The 21,083-nt window shown below is 52.3% G+C and overlaps 9 protein-coding genes across 9 annotated transcripts; 6 read left to right on the top strand and 3 right to left on the bottom strand.

The window, feature by feature from the left end:
• Window positions 1-546: 546 nt before the first annotated feature.
• Z519_12040 (uncharacterized protein) lies at window positions 547-2,206 on the top strand (the record flags this gene model as incomplete). The annotated part of the gene is made up of 2 exons (XM_016769748.1): window positions 547-964; window positions 1,026-2,206. 2 exons carry the CDS (start codon window positions 547-549, stop codon window positions 2,204-2,206), a joined length of 1,599 nt encoding a protein of 532 aa, XP_016614073.1.
• A 2,393-nt stretch (window positions 2,207-4,599) lies between these two features.
• Window positions 4,600-6,191, bottom strand: Z519_12039 (uncharacterized protein; the record flags this gene model as incomplete). The annotated part of the gene is made up of 5 exons (XM_016769747.1): window positions 4,600-4,638; window positions 4,691-4,768; window positions 4,816-4,998; window positions 5,050-5,442; window positions 5,493-6,191. The coding sequence occupies 5 exons, from the start codon at window positions 6,189-6,191 to the stop codon at window positions 4,600-4,602; spliced, it is 1,392 nt and encodes a 463-aa protein (XP_016614072.1).
• A 592-nt stretch (window positions 6,192-6,783) lies between these two features.
• Window positions 6,784-7,304, top strand: Z519_12038 (uncharacterized protein; the record flags this gene model as incomplete). Its single annotated transcript, XM_016769746.1, has 4 exons — window positions 6,784-6,818; window positions 6,884-7,016; window positions 7,097-7,175; window positions 7,231-7,304. 4 exons carry the CDS (start codon window positions 6,784-6,786, stop codon window positions 7,302-7,304), a joined length of 321 nt encoding a protein of 106 aa, XP_016614071.1.
• A 724-nt stretch (window positions 7,305-8,028) lies between these two features.
• On the bottom strand, window positions 8,029-8,594 carry Z519_12037 (histone H2A; the record flags this gene model as incomplete). Its single annotated transcript, XM_016769745.1, has 3 exons — window positions 8,029-8,081; window positions 8,132-8,424; window positions 8,542-8,594. The coding sequence occupies 3 exons, from the start codon at window positions 8,592-8,594 to the stop codon at window positions 8,029-8,031; spliced, it is 399 nt and encodes a 132-aa protein (XP_016614070.1).
• A 736-nt stretch (window positions 8,595-9,330) lies between these two features.
• On the top strand, window positions 9,331-9,867 carry Z519_12036 (histone H2B; the record flags this gene model as incomplete). Its single annotated transcript, XM_016769744.1, has 3 exons — window positions 9,331-9,505; window positions 9,565-9,636; window positions 9,689-9,867. The coding sequence occupies 3 exons, from the start codon at window positions 9,331-9,333 to the stop codon at window positions 9,865-9,867; spliced, it is 426 nt and encodes a 141-aa protein (XP_016614069.1).
• An 829-nt stretch (window positions 9,868-10,696) lies between these two features.
• On the bottom strand, window positions 10,697-12,319 carry Z519_12035 (uncharacterized protein; the record flags this gene model as incomplete). The annotated part of the gene is made up of 1 exon (XM_016769743.1): window positions 10,697-12,319. One exon carries the CDS (start codon window positions 12,317-12,319, stop codon window positions 10,697-10,699), a length of 1,623 nt encoding a protein of 540 aa, XP_016614068.1.
• Window positions 12,320-13,127: 808 nt separating this feature from the next.
• Window positions 13,128-15,571, top strand: Z519_12034 (uncharacterized protein; the record flags this gene model as incomplete). The annotated part of the gene is made up of 2 exons (XM_016769742.1): window positions 13,128-13,233; window positions 13,290-15,571. The coding sequence occupies 2 exons, from the start codon at window positions 13,128-13,130 to the stop codon at window positions 15,569-15,571; spliced, it is 2,388 nt and encodes a 795-aa protein (XP_016614067.1).
• Window positions 15,572-16,009: 438 nt separating this feature from the next.
• On the top strand, window positions 16,010-17,242 carry Z519_12033 (uncharacterized protein; the record flags this gene model as incomplete). The annotated part of the gene is made up of 1 exon (XM_016769741.1): window positions 16,010-17,242. One exon carries the CDS (start codon window positions 16,010-16,012, stop codon window positions 17,240-17,242), a length of 1,233 nt encoding a protein of 410 aa, XP_016614066.1.
• Window positions 17,243-17,784: 542 nt separating this feature from the next.
• Z519_12032 (uncharacterized protein) lies at window positions 17,785-19,144 on the top strand (the record flags this gene model as incomplete). Its single annotated transcript, XM_016769740.1, has 2 exons — window positions 17,785-17,883; window positions 18,449-19,144. 2 exons carry the CDS (start codon window positions 17,785-17,787, stop codon window positions 19,142-19,144), a joined length of 795 nt encoding a protein of 264 aa, XP_016614065.1.
• Window positions 19,145-21,083: the final 1,939 nt, after the last annotated feature.

Here is a 21,083-nt window from a genome sequence, read left to right as displayed (position 1 = left end):
AACAGGAGAATTGTGAGTATTTAGACCTACTGGCTGCGGCTCGTCGGCGGTGAGCCGCAATATTTTGACCACTCCCGTCCGCTTCCCCAGTTCCTACCCCATCCTAACTGTTGGCCACGCCCTTTATGGGAAGGCAAGTGCTCGCTTGACCATCTTGGGATTCTTAGCTCAAGCCTCGCGGTATATCGCCGACCAACCGCAAGGTGTTTACCAATGACAACTATTTTCTCAGAACCGAGTCGTTTTGCCGACTGGCATGAGTGTGGTGCGTCCGATATTGAGTTCCTGCGACACCGCCGTCCTTGTTGCGGTTCACCGCCGGCGAGCCGCGACCCGTTCAGAGTCCTACCGGAATGTCCACCATTCCAAGTACACTATACATTTGAGTGTGCGTACTCTCTGTGGTGAGTACCACAACCACCAAGGAATGAAGTCTTTCTTCTTTAGCGCTTCTTTTTCTACGTCGATGCGAACAATATCTGAGGTGGATCCCCTCTTCTTTTCTTCCCCAGCCCGCGAGACATCTATAACCAGGAAGTGCCAGACATGGAGAGCATATCACTTGACAACTTCAGAGAGAATTTCGGCTTCTGGGCCGAGAATCTACATGTCAATGGTTTCATATCGAAACAAGGTGTGGCCAACTTTCTAGGAATTCCCTACGCCCAATTTCCTGCTCGATTCCGAACCGCCAGGCGAACCGACCTTAGTCTCCTCCATGGACAGCTAGATGCGTCACGTTATGGGCCACGGTGCCCACAAAAGACCGACAACATCCACCCAATGATGCATCACATGTTTGAGAAACTGTCAATGTCTCAGAGATGCGAAGAGACCACTTGCTTGCATCTCAACATATATGTTCCACCTCAGTGTGTAGGTTCCGCAAGTCACCCAAAATTACCGGTTTTTGTATGGATACACGGGGGAGGTTTCAATAACGGGGACAACACGACCGAATTCAGTACGCCCCATTGGCTTGAATCTCCAACTTAGCATATCTATGTGCTAACTTCGTCATTTAGATGGTAATCACCTTGTGAGAAGGTCAATGGATATAGGAATGCCCATCATTGTTGTGGCTCTCAATTACCGTCTGAACATTTTCGGCTTTTTGGCCTCGAAGGAGCTTATAGAAGAAGCAAAATCTCTTGATGAGGTTCCGGTTCTGAATCAGGGCCTCAATGACCAACGCATTGGCCTTGAGTGGATCCAAAGGTCTATCCATCATTTTGGGGGAGATGCCTCAAAGGTCACCCTGTCTGGCGAGTCCGCCGGAGCTGCATCGATCTTTTGCCACCTGAGAGGTGGCCACGAGCTGTTCCATCAAGCATTGATTCAGTCGAGCCCCAGGCCTCGTTTGAGAACGCTTGGAGAAGCACAAGCTGCATTTGATCAACTTGCCAAACTAGCAGGTCTACCGTCACATGCGACAAGCACTGAAAAATTGGCTACCTTGCGAGCCTTGTCCGCAGATCGACTTCTAGAACTATTTGACGGCAGCGTCTCACTGCCTATTGAGGACCCCAACTGGTTTGAGCATGGATCACAGCGTGGCGAAAGCCAGTCAGCAGTCTCCTGGAGCCACATACCTAAATGGTGTTCGAGGATCATCATGGGCCATACAAAAGATGAAGCAGCACTCTTTCTTACTCCGTTCCAGAATCTGCCAGATACAACCCTTGTCGGGTATGTACGCGATCTTGCACCAGAAATCGCGGATGGCGCTCTGTGCTCCGATGGCAAAAGCGCTTTACAAGCACTCACCGAGTGGGCGACAGAGGAGACATTCATCCACCCCACAATTGAGCTGCTTTCAGAAGCCGCTAAGCACGGCACCACAGTATATGCCTATGAAATCTCGGTCGTTGACCCCTTTCCAGGCCCGCTCCATGGGTACTCGTGGCACTCGTTTGGAGTACCATTAACCTTCTGTGAACCTCCGGGACGAGTCCACCCGAACATCAGTGCGACGCAAGATAAAATGTCTAAGGCGTACATCGGCTTCCTCCATGGTTTTGAGCCCTGGGAAGCGTTCAATGTCGGAAGGAGAAAGATGTGCTGGAACGGAGCGGAGACTCTCTTGGTGGGCACCTCGATCGGGGGAAAAGGGAAAGAGGACAACGTGTTGAATCGGTCATGTAGGACATCTGCAGAGATGGGGTTGGGGATTATCGCGGCGGCATTGAAGATGCAGACGTCCTAGTCAGAATACGAGTTGGGAGTTGTACTACTTGCATCTGACAAGGGTTGGTTGCTTTGCAGTGTGACGCTGACTATTCATTCGCTCTTCGGCTTTTCCAGGCGCTCTTTATTCATATGTATATGCACGACAGCCAGACTATTCCCAAGTCTGACGTCGAGGAATGAGCAAAGGAGGGGGGGTGTCCGTATCCCCAAGGACTGTCAAAACCCAAACCCGTTCGACTGCTTTACAGCGTTGTCCACCGATCTCCCAGATCACTAACTCCGGATCCGCCGTACTGGTCATCATGTCTTCCTGGCTGAAGTTCAGACTGTATGGCTTTGGTCTCCCTTCCAAGCTTGGTCCCACGGGCATGACCCGCGTAGCGCTATGCTACCGATGGACAATAACTGGAGAGAGCCTATCCTCGTCGGTGTCGTCCGTGATGTCGCAGCATAGCGAGCTCTGTTCATTCGGAATTAATCCCATACCAGCTTTAATTTTTCTTTGCGCCGTGTATCAGACGACAGGCGACAAGACTCTACTCGTGCGCTCCTTAAGTAAATCCTAGATACTCGGTCCGGGTCTATTGGTGAACCGAGACAGACTCTGTAGACTCCATCTCGGTCTAGCTACCTATAGACTCGGTGGCATCTCCCTCTACCTTTCATATATCCTCCAGAGGAGAACCCGTCCATACATACAGAGAGAGAGAGAGAGAGAGAGAGAGAGAGAGAGGACCAGTAAGTGAGAAATTGAACCATTCTCCCCGAAAGACTATGGGTCTATGATCACCACTATTCATCAACTGTGGAGCAGCTTCTTCGTGCTCTCCAGTGTGAAGAGATGAAGTGAGAGGGTTACACTAACAGCCGCAGCCTTGTCTGTCCAGCCTAATCGATGCTGTGCCGAAGTTGAGCCGAGCACCTACGTTGGCGAGTTGGGCATCGAAGGAGACAATTACAGTGTTTCTTGATCTCTCGCACATGTTCAGGGGTACTTCTGCCTACCTGGACTTTTGTTGATATGGGTTGACATGTCCCCTGCAGACAGCTACGGCACAGATATTCCCCGGGCGAAACCCCGGACGATTACTTCGAGTCTTATGAAGAGTTGAATTTATTTTAATTTCTCTAGTAAAATAAGAAACCCCCCCAAACAAAACCAACGACCGTCGAGTAGGTTGAGCCGCTACCATTCCCCCCCAACCCAGTATGCTCCTGGGATGGTAGTCTGCATGTGCGTAGGCAGTCAGAGCATCTCTCGAGAGATCGGCTTGGACAATCCCTCTCCGTCCGGCTCAGGAATTTTTGTCCAGAGACGGGATGCTGCATGCACACTGACCAGCCGTGCATGAAAGTGCGTGCGTCCCGGCGTTTCCGGAACCAGACCCGCAGCGAACTACGTCTTGTTGTCAAACAACCTCCTGACAAGAGACAAGGCACATGATACGAATGTGCTCCTGGTCGAACCGAACAAGGAGAATTTGAACCAGGTATGGAACATTGCCCGGAAAGCCTGAAGCGGGTTGTGTTATCGACTCGATTCGACTCCAAAGGCCGCAACAGCAGCGCGAATGAGGGATCCTACCTGAAACAGCAGTTTTCCACAGACCAATACCGGTATGCATACGGAGTACTCGGGGCAAGATATCTGAGGAAATCTTGTAGGCTGTCTGGAAACCCAAAAGCTGTCGCCATGCCTCTCTGCCTTGGGAGGACCTATCTACCACGCAATTACCGTCTCCATACCTGGGAGGTGTGATGGATCTGCGCTTGACTCCCGGTCGATATATATATTGAGGGCATAAACCCACTCTTCCGGATTGTGAGAAGGGCCCTCCCTCTCCACAGGAGGACGAGGGAATTTATCCTTAGTACGTAGCATCATAGTGTTACATAGATATCTCCTGAAGGGTCCGTGTCTTCGTCACCGATGTTGAATCTGGTGGGGAATATATGGCAGGGGAGCAAACACCTCTAGTTGGACTTTGAGCTTATACACGAGTCCCTTCGCCCGACATGAGGTATGTTACTCGCCAGGACGACAGGTCTTCCTGCATAGCAACGAGCCGGTGGAAGAGCTCGACAATGACTGACGGTGCTGGAAGACGAGAATGCTTGGTGGTTCCTTTCCTCGGATGTCGTAAAGTGTAGCAATAGTATTATTCAAGGGAGGCGTACTACGAGGCAAGACCTTGTTTCACGAGCCGAGGGCAAAAGAACACAAGCAATCAGGTTTTGTTACTCATGGATTCGACCGCGCATCTGGAACAGGTGCGCTGAGTGCCTGTCGGGTGCCTATCGTCCCTGCTCAAATGCATCTGGCAAACAAAGAGTGCTGTATTTTCGGGTTTTGTACAATCCATTCCATGGAGGCTACCGCCCAACGAAGACCTCGCGTCAACCAGGAGATTATGCCAAGAGCATCTTCCGTGGATCTTCTATGTATTCCTACAATCCATGTTAGAGACAATAGTAAGCGAATGGAATTCACCAAGCTCACCTTGATCTTCACCAAGAATGTGACCGCTTCTCTTCCATCAAGCAAACGATGATCGTAAGTGAGCGCAAGGTACATCATCTGGGCAAGGTCAGTCTCTGGTGCTCGCCTCCTAAAGGTGAACTCACTGGTCTGATCTCTATTTTGCCGTTGACGACCACCGCTCTCTCTTTGATGGCATGCAGGCCCAGGACAGCGGTTTGAGGCAGATTGATGATGGGGGTGCCCATCATTGACCCGAAGACGCCGCCGTTGCTGATGGTATAGGTACCTCCCGCCATATCTTCAATGGTGAGCTTTCCGTCGCGAGCCTGCGTGCCGGGTTAGCAGCAGATTCATCCACCTGGTGATTATCATTTTACCTTCTTGCCTAAATCCGCAATGGCTTTCTCAATCTCAACCATCTCCATACTCTCGGCATTTCGAACCACAGGAGTCACTAGGCCCTTAGGTGTAGCCACCGCGACACTGATATCCACGAAATCTCGGTACACTATGGTGTCGCCGCCACCTGGACCTTCGATAGAAGCATTGACGGTAGGCACTTCCCTCATGGCTAGAATGCTGGCCTTTGCGAAAGCGCTCATGAAACCGAGTTTGACGCCGGTGTTCTTCAAAATCTCATCCTTGTACTTCTTCCGGAATTCCATAATGTTGGACATGTCCACCTCATTGAATGTGGTCAATGATGCTGCGGTGTTTTGGGACTGTTTGAGACGCTCCGCGATTCTCAGACGCATGCGGTTCATTTTGACCTGGGCAAAAGTTAGCTTTGGTCGAAAAGATATCGCCATAGCCGCTTTACCCTGTTTTCGTTCCTCGTGCCCTTACCAAATGGCGACTCAATTCCGGTTGTTGATTCATCAGTTCTCTTTTCCTCTTTAGGTGGTGGAGGAGGCCTCTTCTCTTCCTTTGGCGGTGCGGGCCTTTCCTCTTTTTTCGGCGGTGGAGGTGGCTCTTCCTTCTTTGGCTCAGGGTGCGAGCTTGTGGGCTGTTCCTCCGAAGCAGGTGCCTTGGGCTCTTCCTTTGCTTCTTTAGCACCTCCACCACCTCCACTACCTGGTTCAAGCTTTGCAATTTCCTGTCCGACAGTTACAGTGTCTCCCTCGTGGACGAGAAATTCTTTTATTGTGCCAGCTTCGGGAGCATTGACAGAGACATCGATCTTGTCCGTCTCGATAGACGCAATTTCCTCGTCCTGCTCGACATAATCACCCACTTGTTTTGAGAAGCTGCTGAGGGTACCTTCGGAAATCGATTCGGCCATCTGAGGCACTTTCACAATCGTTTCGTAGTGAGTGGGAGAGGTACTGAATTGCTGATACCTTGAGAGGGAGGCGTATGTTGGCACAATAGACGGTCGCAAGCTCGAAACGCAGGGTTGTCGAGACGCAGGTTTCGATCTTAGAACACTGAAGGTGCGGGTACGTAGAGACGGGCCGCATTTTGGGAGTGCAAGCGCAGAGCCCAAGGTTGGCGTCCGTCGAAGCCGCAGAGAGGCCATGTTGGAACTTGGTCTGGCGACCGTACTACAACAAGACAAGGAGGGCGGTCGATGCTCCCGAGAGCGAAGGAGCTTAGGGCTGTATCATGCGAGGCGGACGCACCGCCGATTTGGACAGAAGAGAATGAGAGGAAGTGGAGATACGAAGCACTTCCTTTTTATATGCTGTTTCCGCTGAAGAAAGAGGCGGGAGGATCGACCTCTGAGTTTGTAAACCGGAAGGGAAAGCTCTTTCAGAGCTCTAATTGGGCTGTCCTGGGCATTCGCACCAACACTGACGTCCGATGCAAAAGTCGCGCAGGCTGAGTTGGGTGCTCCACTCTGCCAGTGGAATTGCGTCTCGGGAGAGCAACGAGAACCGGCAAAGAGCTTCGACGCCAAGCCTGTGAAGGTGCGACTGCATCTCCAATCGACTCATCTCAATTACAGATTCACCCGAAGCCTCCAACAAGACGTCTAGCTCTCGACTGAAGCACAGAAGTGGCAGGTGGAAAACTGGGCAAAGCACCTGGATGTCCACGACCACTCTGTGATAGTTGGCTTTCTTTTCTTGATTGAGCGAGTGTCGGGGAAGATCCCAGTGCCATTCAGCATGGCGTCGCTCAGTCCTCATGTCAAGGCTGTCCGGTAAGTGCTTCGAAGAAAAGAAACCCGCACACTGTTTGCCGACTTGCTCACTCAATCCTGATTAGAGGCCTCTATCGACGGTCGCTGAAGCTCGCCCTTGACTGGGCTGTACAACGAAACCTCTGGCGCGGACAAGCAGTGTATATCCGCTCACTTTTTGACGCGAACAAAAACATTACAGACCCGAGGCAACAAAGAGTACGCTAATACCTTCTTCATTCACACTTGGTTCCAGCGCCGGATACATGGAGCACATTGTTGACCTGTGGTGAAAATAGATACTCTTCAACGAGACAGAGAAGCTGCTGGAGAAATGGAAACATCCCGACCCTTACAGACCACCAACTGCCCCAGGAGGTGAGAATTTCCACAAGACCCATTCAATGCAGTCGCTCATCCGTGGTGTTTACAGGCTCGAAATATGAACGGAATCTGCCTGCTCCAGACTTGCCTCCACCTTCAAGAGAGTTCGTCAAGAGGTTATGAGGTGGTCGGAGGTTTCACGGACACAAGCGGGAACTTGTACATATTGTCACAAAGAATTGGAGAAGAGTGTAGTTTCCCGCAGACACTGGCTTGCGACAAGGGCTAGGGGGCTCTAGAGAGCCGCATCTCTCGAGATCTGCGTTGACTCTGTTTCTTGAGAACTGAGCCTCTGGAAGCATTGCACAATCCTGCCAATTCAATCTTCTTGGCAGGCTGGCCGCGCTGCCATTACTCTTCTAGGGTTGATTTCCAGATCGGTTCGTTCGTGGGCCTGGGCCTTGTTCAGACGCGTTCGCATCCAGCTTTCTATTTAGTCCGTGAGATTTGTGCGTCCACCTGTTAGGCTGATATCGTGCTACCCAACCCGAAATCTGCATTTCGACCATCTGCACTCATTTAGAATGGAAACTGAGCAGAAAATTATGAATAACCATGAGTTCGGATCATTGAATTCACTGTCTAATGATCACCATTCGCAAAGCCATTTGCTTTGCCTTTCGCATATCTCATGCCCCTTCTTGCATTCCTATCCATGTTCGTGATGATAGTAGGCATGCCATGAGCATAATGTACACAACCCTGCCATCCGATGATAAAGCACAAACTCTGAAAAAAAGGCCTGTGAAACCTGGCCAGCCCAACCCCTGAAACCCCGCGTTGTGATCGCATTTGTCGTGAAACTCCCATTCCAAAACCCAGTTCAGAAATAATTCGCAGAACGAGCTTACAGCTCTTGGCTGGGATTCTTGCCCTTGGCGGTCTTCTTTGGCAACAAGTCTGTAGCAGTCAGTATCATGTGCATATTCCACAATGTGTGGAAGACATACTCTGGTGAATGTTGGGCAAAACACCACCCTGGGCGATTGTGACATGCCCAAGCAGTTTGTTCAACTCCTCATCGTTTCGGATGGCCAATTGAAGATGGCGCGGGATGATACGGGTCTTCTTGTTGTCACGAGCGGCGTTGCCGGCAAGTTCGAGGATTTCAGCGGCAAGATACTCGAGCACAGCAGCGAGGTAGACGGGAGCACCGGCACCAACACGCTGAGCGTAGTTGCCCTTTCGCAGGAGACGGTGAACACGCCCGACAGGGAACGCAAGGCCCGCTTTTGAAGATCGGCTGCGACAGAATCAGCATGATTCAATAAGAGCGACTTGGAATGATGTGAAGTCCAGCCCGTGAGCATGGCATGAGAACCCAATGTGACATGACAAGATGAAAAGGATGACAACTTACGATTGAGCGCTCTTGGAGCCAGAGGCTTTGCCACCAGATTTTCCGCCAGTCATTTTGATTGAGGGTGAATGGGATTGGATTTGGAAGTCGGAATTTGTAGAGATGGAATGATGGATGCTGGTGCAAATGCGCGATGGAAGCTTGGGTTGGCGATGGATGAAGGAGAGAAGGAGTCGATGATGGAAGGTGGGAGGGAAGGGGCAGTTATAAAGGCATGAGAATAGGCGGCGACGGGAGTGGTGGGCAATTGAGTCGCGCCTCCAGATCAACCTTGGAGAAAGCTGTGATGAGAGGGTGCAGCGGGCAGCGGGAGACGAGGCCAAGGAGGGCGTTGGATCACGCTGCCGGGGTTCGGCCAATGGCGGCGCGAGGATGCGACTGATCCAAATCGACTTTTCTGATGAGTTTGACAATACCGGCCTGCATTACATTGCGTTACCATATCTTTCCGCCAAGAAGATTGATCCTGCATTGTGACTGGCTCAAAAACCGGCAAAATCGACACAATAACAATACGCAGAGAAAATCGCGCAATCCGTTACCTGGCGAGCTGGATCAACCCCCCCAGCCAGCAGCTGCCTGCGACTGCCACTTCGCATCAACCCGCGCCCTCCCTCTCGCACTTACGCCTGGTATAAGAGTCGCCGTCACCCACCTTTCACACTTCCATCTTTCCTTCCCTCTTCATCCATCCACCACTCATCACGCTCATACTCCTTCATCAATCAATTCCATCTCACATCCTTCCATCTATCGTCGCTTTTTGCGCAATCAAATTCACCACCAGAAATGGCTCCAAAAGCTGCTGAGAAGAAACCCACCACTGGCGGCAAGGCCCCAGCTGGAAAGGCTCCCGCTGCCGAGAAAAAAGAAGCTGGCAAGAAGACCGCCGCCGCCCCATCTGGTGACAAGAAGAAGCGAGGCAAGACGCGAAAGGAAACCTATTCTTCTTACATCTACAAAGGTAAGCTTCCGATCCCTCGACTTTGGGTCAATTTCGCATCCCATACTGACGCGTTTTAGTCCTCAAGCAAGTCCACCCTGACACTGGTATTTCCAACCGTGCCATGTCCATCTTGAACTCCTTCGTCAATGGTAAGCCACCCCGCGCCTTTCCAGTCGCACTATGTTCTAACTTTTGCCTAAGATATCTTCGAGCGTGTCGCCACTGAAGCCTCCAAACTTGCTGCCTACAACAAGAAGTCTACAATCTCGTCCCGAGAGATCCAGACATCCGTCAGACTGATCCTGCCTGGTGAACTTGCCAAGCATGCCGTGTCTGAGGGCACGAAGGCTGTCACCAAGTACTCTTCTCAAAGCAAGTAACTGGTTTCAATAAATTCGTGGGGGGTACTTGGTTCTTGGTTGGCTTTTGCGTGTGTCTTTTCTGCAAATGGGGTTGGGCACAAACGGAACAATGGTGTTGACACGGGTTTTTCAACACATTACGATGCGTCATGGGAACTGGGGATTATTGACAATGTGATGAGCTGTCGACGGTCATGCTTGCTCATCAACAGCAATCATGCTTTACGAGTCTCTACAGAGAGAAGCTTTCGCGCTATGTACAATATTCGCCACGCTGAAGCATGAAGTCACAGATATTCCAGCTTCATGGACTGGGTTGTGATTCAAATTGAAAGCATGAAACCAATCGTTCATTCTTGGTCCCCTTTTTCGGCGCTGCGTTTGAAGTGATTTTGCCGCCCCAAATCTTTTTATGGTTTGACTGGAACTGGATTGTTTTGGTACGCGTTCTATAGGGGTTACGCGCTAGAGGTGCCACATATTTGAACATTGGACCACGTGAACATAAACAACAGGACTGTTGCCAACGTCGCCCAGAAATGCGAGAGGCTCAAGTCCCAAGCAATGTTCGCCGATACGGGCAGACTTACTTCCCTCCCAAGCATGAGTATGAGTAGGGCAGAATGGGTTCGAATTCCGACCAGCAACACCGACGAGACTGAAGAGGACATTTTCACCGTCTTGTCTCTCGCATAGTCTTTGACCTTTGCCCCCCATTGCCCTTTGCCAAAAATAATCCAGAAACTCCAAAGCCCCCCGACAGTCGTTAGCCGTATTAGTAGTTGTACCCTTCTCACGCGTAGCATAGCATCGTACTCGTCATCCCGCTGACCACATCTTTCCGTGGTCAGGGGACCTTGATCGTATCTTCCTTTCGCGCAAGACCGTCAATATAGGGAGGATCCCTCCCAACATCGCCGCCAACATGCATTGTATTACTTTCCCCTTCTTCAACTTCGCGGTCGACTTTGATTCCATCTTCGTCTGCCTCGCGCTCACGTTTGGCTTGTTCATCCTCCTTGCCCGTGACAGTAATAGTCTCATCATCCTCATCCTCATCATCAAAGGTCTGCACCTCGTCCACTGCCTCTTTCCTCTCCTTTGTCTCCCCAGGCACCGGCGGCTCCTTGTCAAAAACCGACACAATCGCCTTCCCCTTGACCTCCTTTATTCTCCTCTTCCAATCCTCCCAATCTTGCTCGTCCTTGATGAGAAACCCGATGAGCATAGATGGATCCATCTCACTTATCCTCAACCCGCGGAGACGGCGCGTGTGGCACGTAGAGATCTCTTCTTCGGTGTAATCGTTGGGGTCATGGTGATGTTGCAGGGCAGGGCGGGTCTCATGCGGGTCGAGGTAGAAGAAGAGGTCACCCTGACAGCCGATAAAGTAGTGTGATGAGGATGGACGGCCGCCTGCAATGCCAATTGACTGAGGGTATGTGAGACTGTTTCTGAGGGCTTCGTGGTAGACAGGTGTGATTCTGTCCAGCCCTAGTCTTATTCCCAGAAGTATCAATGTAGGTCTGATGGTGAGATCCGTAGCAGAGGCGCGTGCAATGTGGCGAAACTTATCTTCATAAACTTCGCTCGCGGATGGCGTCACGTAGACTCGTAACCCTGCGGCAGCGCACTCGGCAGACAGTTCTTTTATGCAGGAAGCTGTTGCAGAAGGGCCGAACCATTGACCCGGGTGTTTGCCGCAGGCGGAAGCACCGTGTTGGACAAAGCGGTGAATGGAGAACGGAGCGAGTGGGGAGTCGGCGAAGAGCGAAAGGATGGAAGCTTCGCTTTGTGTTTGAACTGAGTGAGGGGAGTCGAGGGAGTAATCGTTTGAAGGAGGAGGAGACGACGTGCGATTGGTATAGGTGTGAGGCCGTCGCCAATTCCTGCCTAGATGGAGCATGACAAGCGCATTTGCCAGAAGAGATTGTCCCGACCGGATCATACATCCCCAGCCCGTGTCGCTGCTGAAGCCATCCCGCTCGGTAAAATTGCGTAGGCGAACGGACAGGGATAAGGATACGCTGGAACCGGGCTCCTGTGAACGAGGGATGGGCGTGAAGTTGGAACGGTAGGTCATCCATATCCGAGATTCGAAGTCGTCGAGAAATGTAATGGGCCATCCGCGATCGGAAGGGTCGTTCGATAAGGAAGGGAGGTTATTTCCGCCCGTCACATGCTGAGCATCGTCAAAACTACTTGTGTTCTGTGCTTGAGGTTCATAAGGCTGCTGCTGTGTAGCTGCATCTGTTGTGGACGACAGAGCACTAGCATCAGAAGGGTCACGCGAATCTGACGAAGACTCGACTTCGACCACATCGTCGTGATCTGTAATTGTAACTGGCTTAGGCGGTGTGGCCTGATACTCCTTTCCCAACAGCCATATAGAGGTGCCGGAAATGTCATCGTACTTTGGTGGAGGGTCATAGAAGTAGCGCACAAAGCGCTTAACATCGACGCCATTCATGACGCCTTGGGCCTGGAAAGGGATGGTGGGGAGAGGGATGCTCTGAAGGCCAGAGGATATTGCATATAGGAGAGCACCAAATGGTGTGAGCGATTGAGGAAGCCGGCTTGTTGGTTGCACCAGGATCAGAGAGTCATCGTCCTTCTGCCTGGACGCAGGTAGGATCAGTGACAAGTCTAGTGGTTTGGAGGGGAGCCGGGTTGCAAACAGAACTCGGAGGGATTCCAGGTTGTCGACGTCGGTCTAGGCGGGGAGCTCTTGCAAGGGTTGTTTTCTTGCTTGGACAATACTAACGATAGTATATGCTATAGCGAAGCAGGGCCTGAGATTGTAGCGCGGACGTGGGAGTAGGAGCATGCAGTGAGGAGCGAGGTGACGTTCACCGCAGTCAAGGTGCAGGCAAGCGGCGGGCGGTGGTGGTGGCAGCCCGGCGGATGTCAGCCTTGCTAGCCTTGCCTAGAGGCATCACCAGGCTTAATTTGGGGGTGGAGTCGTTTATCCAAGCGCCTTGGGGGCCACCTTGGGCCACCAGGGCAGCGGGCGAAGTGTGACTGGTGGAATTTGTGGGTGCGTTTTACGATCGTCACTCGAGCCAGGACTGCACCCGGCGCACTCTGCGTACCCCCAATTCTCAAGCATCGAAACACGACTCTTCATCTTTATCCATGATTCACGGTCAGCACTTGGCAAATAGCTTGTGAATGTTCACTTTACTGTATTTCTACCCTGTCTACTCTACGATATTCACTTTTTTGGTAACCATCTTCACCTCAAGTCTGCTGTCGGAAGAGGGGCAACCCCGCCCATCATGGGTGCTCGCCAACGAGCGCAAGCCCGAAGGAAAGGTGATGGGGGGCAGCAGAATCACTCACCCTCGCCATGGAGACACAGCCAGTCGAGTTCCTCTAACAAAGGTAAATCGAGGGCAAAACTCTTTGTCTTTGCTTCGCGTCCTGACAAGATTTCCCAGTGCCCAATGCCCAACGCCGCGGTCTTCTGCAGGACTGGCAAGACTTCTCAGACTCAAGTTCTCCCTATCCTCGCAACACTGTGTTGAGCATGACTCAGACGGCTAGGAACACTGAGCGTCATGCTATGTCATGGGGATCTACACGACTCAGGGAACAGAGAATCACTTTTATCAGTGCGGGAGATCTAAAGCAAGAAGACATAGTTGCAGTCGCAAAAGAGAACAATCAATCCCAGAAAGAAGCAACATCGTCTGAACAGCCACCGGACAAGCAAGCGGAAGTTGAGAAGGCTCAGCCACGTGTATCAGAGAGCGAGCAGTCACCTATTCATAATAATCCTTTAGTCGAATTAGCCGGACAAAAGCCTCCTGCAAAAAGAGACTCACTTTCATCGCAATCCTCTGAAGAGATCCTTTTTACCGGGCGACAGAACCCTGCACCGAAGCCTCCCGCTGAAGCGTTCCTTCCCAGCTCAGAGCCTACGATTCCTCGCGAACCTAGATCTGTGAAAAAGAAGCCTCCAACTCAAAGCTCTCTCCCCACCGCTGGTATCACCACTCGCGAGTCCAGCTCGTCCGGTTTGGACAAATTCAGCAATGTCTTGCCTCCACGTCGAAACAAAAATTTCGACCGCCACGGTCGTCCTCGAGGTCGACCCGAGAGCCTTCGGAGAAGAGAAGAGGAAGAAGCCATCATTAATGATTACATTGCCAATCTAGCAGTTGACGACGACGACAGTGACGAGGACAAAATCCCTGAAGATAACCACACGGTCAAGACTGGGAGAAGAACTGAACATTTTCGATTCTTTGATGGCGCTACTGAGCAAAAGGTCCATTTGCGACCCAACCAAACCAAGACCCCTGCCAAAGGATCTAACAACGTCGACCAAGCCATCGATTGGAACTCTACCGATCTGCAAGATTTTGATGACTTCAGTACCACCGACGAGGAGGTTGTTGAAATCAGCCATGTTCTACGATATCGCACACGTCCGAGCGGTCCGCAGTACCTCGTGAGCCCACTTGGCAAAGGCACTGGTGATCCTCGCTGGGTCCCACACGGAAAGCTGAACTCGGCCTCTGCTGTCAAGGAGATCCGTATCTTTGAGGAAATACGGGCCATGAAAGTCCAAGAGACTACAGGAGACTCGACGAACTCGGAATCCTCAGACGCTGACGAACTGTTGGATGACCTTGATGATGAAATAGAATCCGAAAATGAGGAAAACGACCGCTTCTTAGATCGTACCGCGCGGATGACGGACGAGCAGATCGCGCGAGCATTGGCAAAGCAAGAAGAGTTGGGTATGGGTGGCGACGAGCTGCTCTTGTTCGACGGCCAAATTGATGAAGATGACGAGATTGATGACGACGACGACGAGTTTGCAGCCGGCGATGGGTTCATCCCTTTTTCCTCGAAGAAGCACATTTCCAGCCGTACCAAGTCAAAGAAAAACAGACGCGAGCGTGACAGTTTCCCCTCTGCAACTGCTTTCGCCGATGCCCTTGATCAGGATCCATACGGGGCCTTTGACATTATGGATTTTGACCGACCCAGTCTCCGACCTAAGAAAAAGGGACGCAAGTCGGACTTGCCTTTCGACCTCGGTGTCGAGGATGAGGAACTCGCTGAACGTCTTCGCAACACCTGGAACAAGGACCGGGAAAAGAAGGCGGCCCGCAAGCGCGAGAAGCTTCAGGAGCGCGAGGCTGCTCTTCTAGAAGCATCTGAACGCAGTCATCCTGTCGCCATCAAAGCAGAAATCCGACAATTTTTGGTTGAGGAAGTCACGACGCTGAAGCTGGCGCCTATGGATGCTGCAACTCGGGCTTCAGTCCATCGGCTTGCCAAGTCGCTCAAGTTGCAGTCAAAATCCGAGGGCAAGGATGGCCATGGCATAGGGCGCTACCCTATCTTGACCAAGGGGCCGCATACTCCCCGATACACGATTGATACGGTTTGGGAGATCGACGCTTTGATGAGCCTCGGAAAGTTCTTCCCAAGGACAAGAATCAGTGCCTACGAAAAGCGCGGTACACCAAGATCTAGCACGGCGAAACCCAGGAGAGGGGGTGGTGGAGCCGCGTCTGGTGCCACGTACATGAACGGTGACATTGTAGGAGCGTCTGCCCCAGAGATAGGTGCGGACAATAAAGGTCGGGCGATGCTGGAAAAAATGGGCTGGGTAGAAGGCGTGGGACTAGGCGCCATCGGAAACAAGGGCAGTCTCGAAGCCATCAAGCACGTCGTAAAGACCACAAGGGCTGGACTAGGCTAGACTTCTGGTCGGTTTGTCGACGGTTGGGTTCCAATGTCTAGGCTTGTGCTAGCAGATATCAGTGAATCTGGTTTATTTTGTCTATCCACCTGGTTGCCCGCATGTGGAGAGTATCCTGTAAGAGCTTCTGCCTGGTGTTTGGGCTCGAGGGAGAGAGCTGGGCTGGATGTACCGAGTACAGAAGCCTAGCGCATCAGCGGCATTAATTAGCAACACCGGCCAATAAACCAGCTTTGAATACGGCCGCCTGCCATTTTCAGAAGGAGTCCAATTGCAACCCACCCATGCCATGGCATTGCACTTTAGATCTGCAAATAGCCGAAGCTTCAGCTGCCGTAAGGTAGGTAGGGTATAAAAGAAGCCCCAAAGGCCTCAGAAGCATGGCGTCCTCCGAGGATCCATTGCTACGCACCAGCACACCCGTATCGACCTTCCACGATGAACGTCGTGATTGTCGGCGCTGGCATCGCTGGCCTCTCGTCAGCATTGGCTCTCACCAAATGGCTTCCCGACAAACCACACATCACCATTATTGAAATTCGCCCACGGCCCTCAACAATCGGCGGTGCCATCGGACTGACACCGAATGCCCTACGCTGCCTGCACCACCTTGGAGCCCTACCACATATTCGAGCAAGGGACTTGGGGATCGACATAGACAAGATTGAACTGTTCACCATCTACACGGGCGCCAGACTCGGTGACATTAACTTCACCGGCAACAACGGTGTCGGAGTAGGCGAGCCCGCATTCAAGGGACTCAGAATCCTACGCGCAGACCTGGTGCAGTCACTTACTGAGACTGTCAAAGCTCTCGACAACGTTGGGCTGGAGTATGGCTGCAAACCAGCCCAGATTGTCGAAACTGGCAGCCAGGTAACTGTTGTTCTGGATGATGGTCGGACACTGAGCGCGGATTTGCTTCTCGGGTGCGATGGGATTCATTCGTTTGTCAGAACCAGCCTCGTCGACCCTGAGAGAAAACCGCTGTACACCGGCATAGCTGCAGTGTTCGGGTTTGCAGACCTGCAGGAAGGAGCAACGGTTCCTTGGAAAGACACAGGCTTGTGCCAGTCACAGCGCGGCAGTCTCATGACCACCTACTACGAGCCGACTAGGAAGAAGCAATTCGTGGCAGCTATCACCGAGACGAAAGACGTTGAGTCAAGGGAAGGTTGGCTGGCCCGCAGCGCTGAACAAGAGAGGATTAAGCAGGACGTCAAAACTCGATTTGGTGGCAGTGCCATCGGATTCCTCGAACCCCTCATGGCAGCAGCAGATCATTGGACTCTCTATCCTGTCTACAAGCTCGCTCCAAGGGGCAATTGGTGCTCGAAACGCACGATGCTACTGGGGGATGCTGCTCATGCAATGCCGCCGCAAGGCGAAAGTACAGCTTATGCCCTGGAGGACGCCATCTTGTTTGCTCGTGCCATGGAATCCGGGTTTGATAGTGGACCGGACGAAGTCTTCCGCACATATGAGAAAGTCAGGAGGGCAAATATCGACAGGGCCTACCAAGAAGCCGCTTTTGGCTGGGGGACACAGAAAGACTGTGGCTGGTTCACATTCTTGCTGAGAAGCTGGCTGACGAGGGCTTATTTGTGGTGGACCGCCTCTGCGAGGGAAAGAAGATACAGCGAAGACGTTGCGGCCATGGTCTTGGACTAATGTGCTTCTCAACCGTCATGGAATATCCCTACGAAGTTAAACGCAAATGAGCAAGCTGTTCATGAAACCAATCGCAGAAAACTTACACCATGTACATCAACTACGGCCCACTAACATCTCGCGAAGGCAGAGTCTCGACTCATCAGACCGTCTTGATCTGGACTAGAACCAGCATTGGTGTGCGCATGGGGACCTTGTTTCATGCCGAAAGGGGATTCCCTTTACAATTCTGCGGCCGATATCTCCCATTCCCTGTGCTTCGATCGATGATATCTTCCAGGCTATCCCCGAAGTTGTCCAGGTTATCGCCCCGATCATCGTCGAGCTCGGACGCGGGCAGGATCGAGTTTTCGGGATAGATTCGACTGTGGCTTCAGGGCATTGGTGGATCTGGCTGTCAGATCTCGCCTGACCAAATTCATATCTGGGATCTCTCAGCCTTGGGCCCAGTGGGGCTGCGAGATGCGCGGAGTATAGTACAGGGGCTCAATGTTTCAGGACAGGGGTTCTATGCACCCTTGAGATTTAAGGACAAATCAGCAATGTACCTTTCCAAATCCAAATCCAACCGCCTCAATCTCTCGGAGGCCGGCACGAGGCTTGCTCAGATTGCATTGGCCCTGCTGGTATGGGCCACCATGGTACTGAGGCGAGCTACTATACTGGGAAACATGTTGCCACAACGCCTTCGCTTGGGTTCAAAACAACTTCAGATTTTGGCACAACATCCCGACCCTGGCGATTGCGTGGGCCTCCCTGGGAAATATGTTTCAACACGATACCAGGGATGGGATCATATTTCATAATACCCTGGTCTCCCATACTGCTCCCGGATTCTTCAAGCTGACAGCAGCTGCCGTTCTTTACACTCGTCGATCGAGGCCCATTCATTTCTTCTGTGGGTTCCCACGCTTTGTCCTTTCTCTGTCACCTGTGTCAGAAGCTCGAAAGGGTCCTCGATATTTGTGAATCAAGGAGAATGCGTCAGTCAATTACCACTTCCTTCCTTCTCCCGGGTATCTTTCTCGCCTGCCCTTCAGCGAGCTCTACGACCTCACCAGGCCCGTGGGAACAATGTATGTAGACATCTGAAGCCTCATCAATCCAACATCCTCACTCTCATCAGGTGGCGGTATCAATTGGACCGGTGGCACGACTTGTGTATCAGGCTGGACCTGCATAGAGCAGAACCCTTATTATTCCTAGTGCCTGCAAGCTAGCGACACCCCATCTTCTCCCCGACCCGCAACTTCTTCACCACCAGTCGTCCAACCTGTCTCGTCTAGCCCGTCGCCGTCCAGCAGCCCAACAAGTGCCAGCAAGCCAGCAGCTTCCACTAGCCCAGCTTCCAGTGGTGGAGGCCCGACTTACAAGGCATCGTTCACTCACTACGGTTCCGGCGACAGCTTTGGCTCGCCGAATTGCAATACCAATACGGCCGCCTGCTTCTTCTATACCTCTCCCGGCTTCAGCGCAGCCGTGTCTCAAAACCTCTACGGCGCAGGACCTGGCCAGGGTCAAGGTCCCGCTTGTGGCACATGCTGGAAGCTGGTCGGGGAGACAGACTCGTCTGGTAACACCCTCAGCAATGTCGGAACGAGCATCGTGGTCATGATCAACAACCTCTGCCCGGCCGACGGCAACCCCCTGTGCGCCCAGAACGGTCTATCAGGCACCAATCAGTACGGGCCAACGTCAACTTTGATCTCTGCAGCGACAGCGGTGCCTCCGAGGCGTTCTTTGGGAATAGTGGCGTCGGTCTTGCCGTTGGTACGGCCACGCAGGTTGATTGTTCAGAGTGGTCTGGAACTGTCGTCCATTAGACGAGCAGGCCCAGATGCTATACCGAGTGTGCCGCCGACTTCTGTTTACGATTTTATTCCAGCTAAGCCTCAGGGTTGAGGAATCATGACAGTTTCATTCTTCGGAACGTGGCATCGGAGGACACCAGACCGTGATGCCCGTTCCTTGGGCAATTTATTATCCCTCGGATATTATAGGCTTACGAGCTTAGCTGCTGGACGAGACGCGACGGCGTCAAACACCCAGGAAGGTATCTGTTCCCGAAGACGTTTGAGCTTTCCCGTCGATTCACCTCCTCTCTGTCCTCTTCCCTTCGACGACTGCCTGGGACCGACATGTACAGGTGTACACGGGAATGACTGAGAAGTCATGCCGCGCATTGGCTGATTCGAGAGTGCCTCACGAGTGGCTTGCTTCCTTGGGGTATTAATATGTAGTTGAGTTGACAAAGCTGTATTCGGCCGATGCACAGCCCTTTATCGACATCGTCAGGGAAACGAGGGACGGAATCTCCGCAGCCTCGTCCTTTCCCCCTTTTCGTCGTCTTGCTGGGAGACTCCTCGATTTGAGCATGCGAGCGGACTTGCTGTCTTAGGCACTCTCCTGTGTTGCTAGATTCAATGTAGGGAGTCTAATTGCTCTATTCCGCTAATAGGAGGCGAATGACGATCCCGTAACGAGTCAGATTTCTTGTTTGGCCTCGTCGATATAAGCACACATACGTCCTATTGAGCCATGGGTGCTGGACGGCGTGAGTACGTACATGTACTCTTTTCCACACTCTTAAACGTCCATCATGCAAAAGGGTCTCGTTCTCTAGTTGCCGCACACGGTCTGCGGTCGCAGGCGGTTTTGAGAGGACATGTCGGCAGGGGAAACAAGCAAGTTTATTATTTTTTTCCCCCTCTTCTTTCCTATATTAATTGTCTTCATTGTCTTTCGTTGCTACGGGTCGGTCAAGAACTACATTGCCGCACGCCGCTTCGGCCTCCCTCTCTCATCATCCCCCCTGCCTCCCTTGAAGATGCATGGTTCATCCTCCTCAGCCGGCGTTGAGACAGTGTCAAGGGTTGGGAGTGAGCGGGAGTGAAACATTCACGCCTGTGACGTTCATGGGCAAACCAGAACTGCACACTATGTAGGCCAACCTGCCCCGCCGGGGAGCGGATCTACAACAGGGACCTGAAGACGGGAATTATCATGCCCGAAGCCTTTTCTCAGGTGTTTACTACCTTCTACAAAAGCCAGAACATGTCGTCCCTGAACGGGCCGGAGTAGCAACAGACACCGCAAGATCACGGCGTCGAGGTTCAATAATGATCACACAATGCGCCATGTCTGGGAGCAGTCTCGCGCGGGGGCAGTCAAGGAAGAAGACAACAACCATCACCGTCCAACCGGGCACACTGATCTCAAGGCGCATTTCGACGCCGTGCACCTCTCGCCACGCGAGTACCTCGACGCATCATCATCAACACAGCCGGGCCCGATGGCGCAGAGGCGCAGGTAATGCCCTCGGACAAGGACCTCTTGGCGCTATTCATCCCCTGAGTCGCCGGGCCACGAGTCTGTCCCGGAAAGGAGTTCAGCCAGGTCGAGTTCGTCGCCGTCGTTCCCCAAGTCCTGTCGCTCTGTCGGGTCGAAGTGATGGACGCAGACGATGACATGCAGGAAAGGAAGTCAACGGGGTAAGAGAAGGGAACGGAAAGGCTGAGAAAGGTCCTGGATGAGAAGTTCTTCAATATCAGCACGCACATGGGGACGCCTGGGGATTGACATCCGTGAGGCGGCGTGCTTGGGCGGGTTTAAGAGTTATAGGCCAACCCGGAGCGAAAGCGCTGGCGCTGTGATCGAGGTACTGTTAACAATGCCCTTGCGAAAACTCGTGCTCGAGCCAGCCTCGGATTGCTGCTCCAGTGAGAACGAGTTCTAGCGTGTAATCTTTGTTGACGGCGTGTGTAGTGTACCGTTTCTTTCGAGGGCCTGTCGCCACGGTTTCGGGCAGAGGAAAAAGGGGGTGAACAAAATTGACATTCGC

The sequence above is a fragment of the Cladophialophora bantiana genome (assembly GCF_000835475.1).
Source record: "Cladophialophora bantiana CBS 173.52 unplaced genomic scaffold supercont1.25, whole genome shotgun sequence".
NCBI lineage: Eukaryota > Fungi > Ascomycota > Eurotiomycetes > Chaetothyriales > Herpotrichiellaceae > Cladophialophora > Cladophialophora bantiana.
The sequence above is the reverse complement of the archived record's forward strand: the minus strand, read 5'-3'. Positions and strand labels throughout refer to the sequence as shown.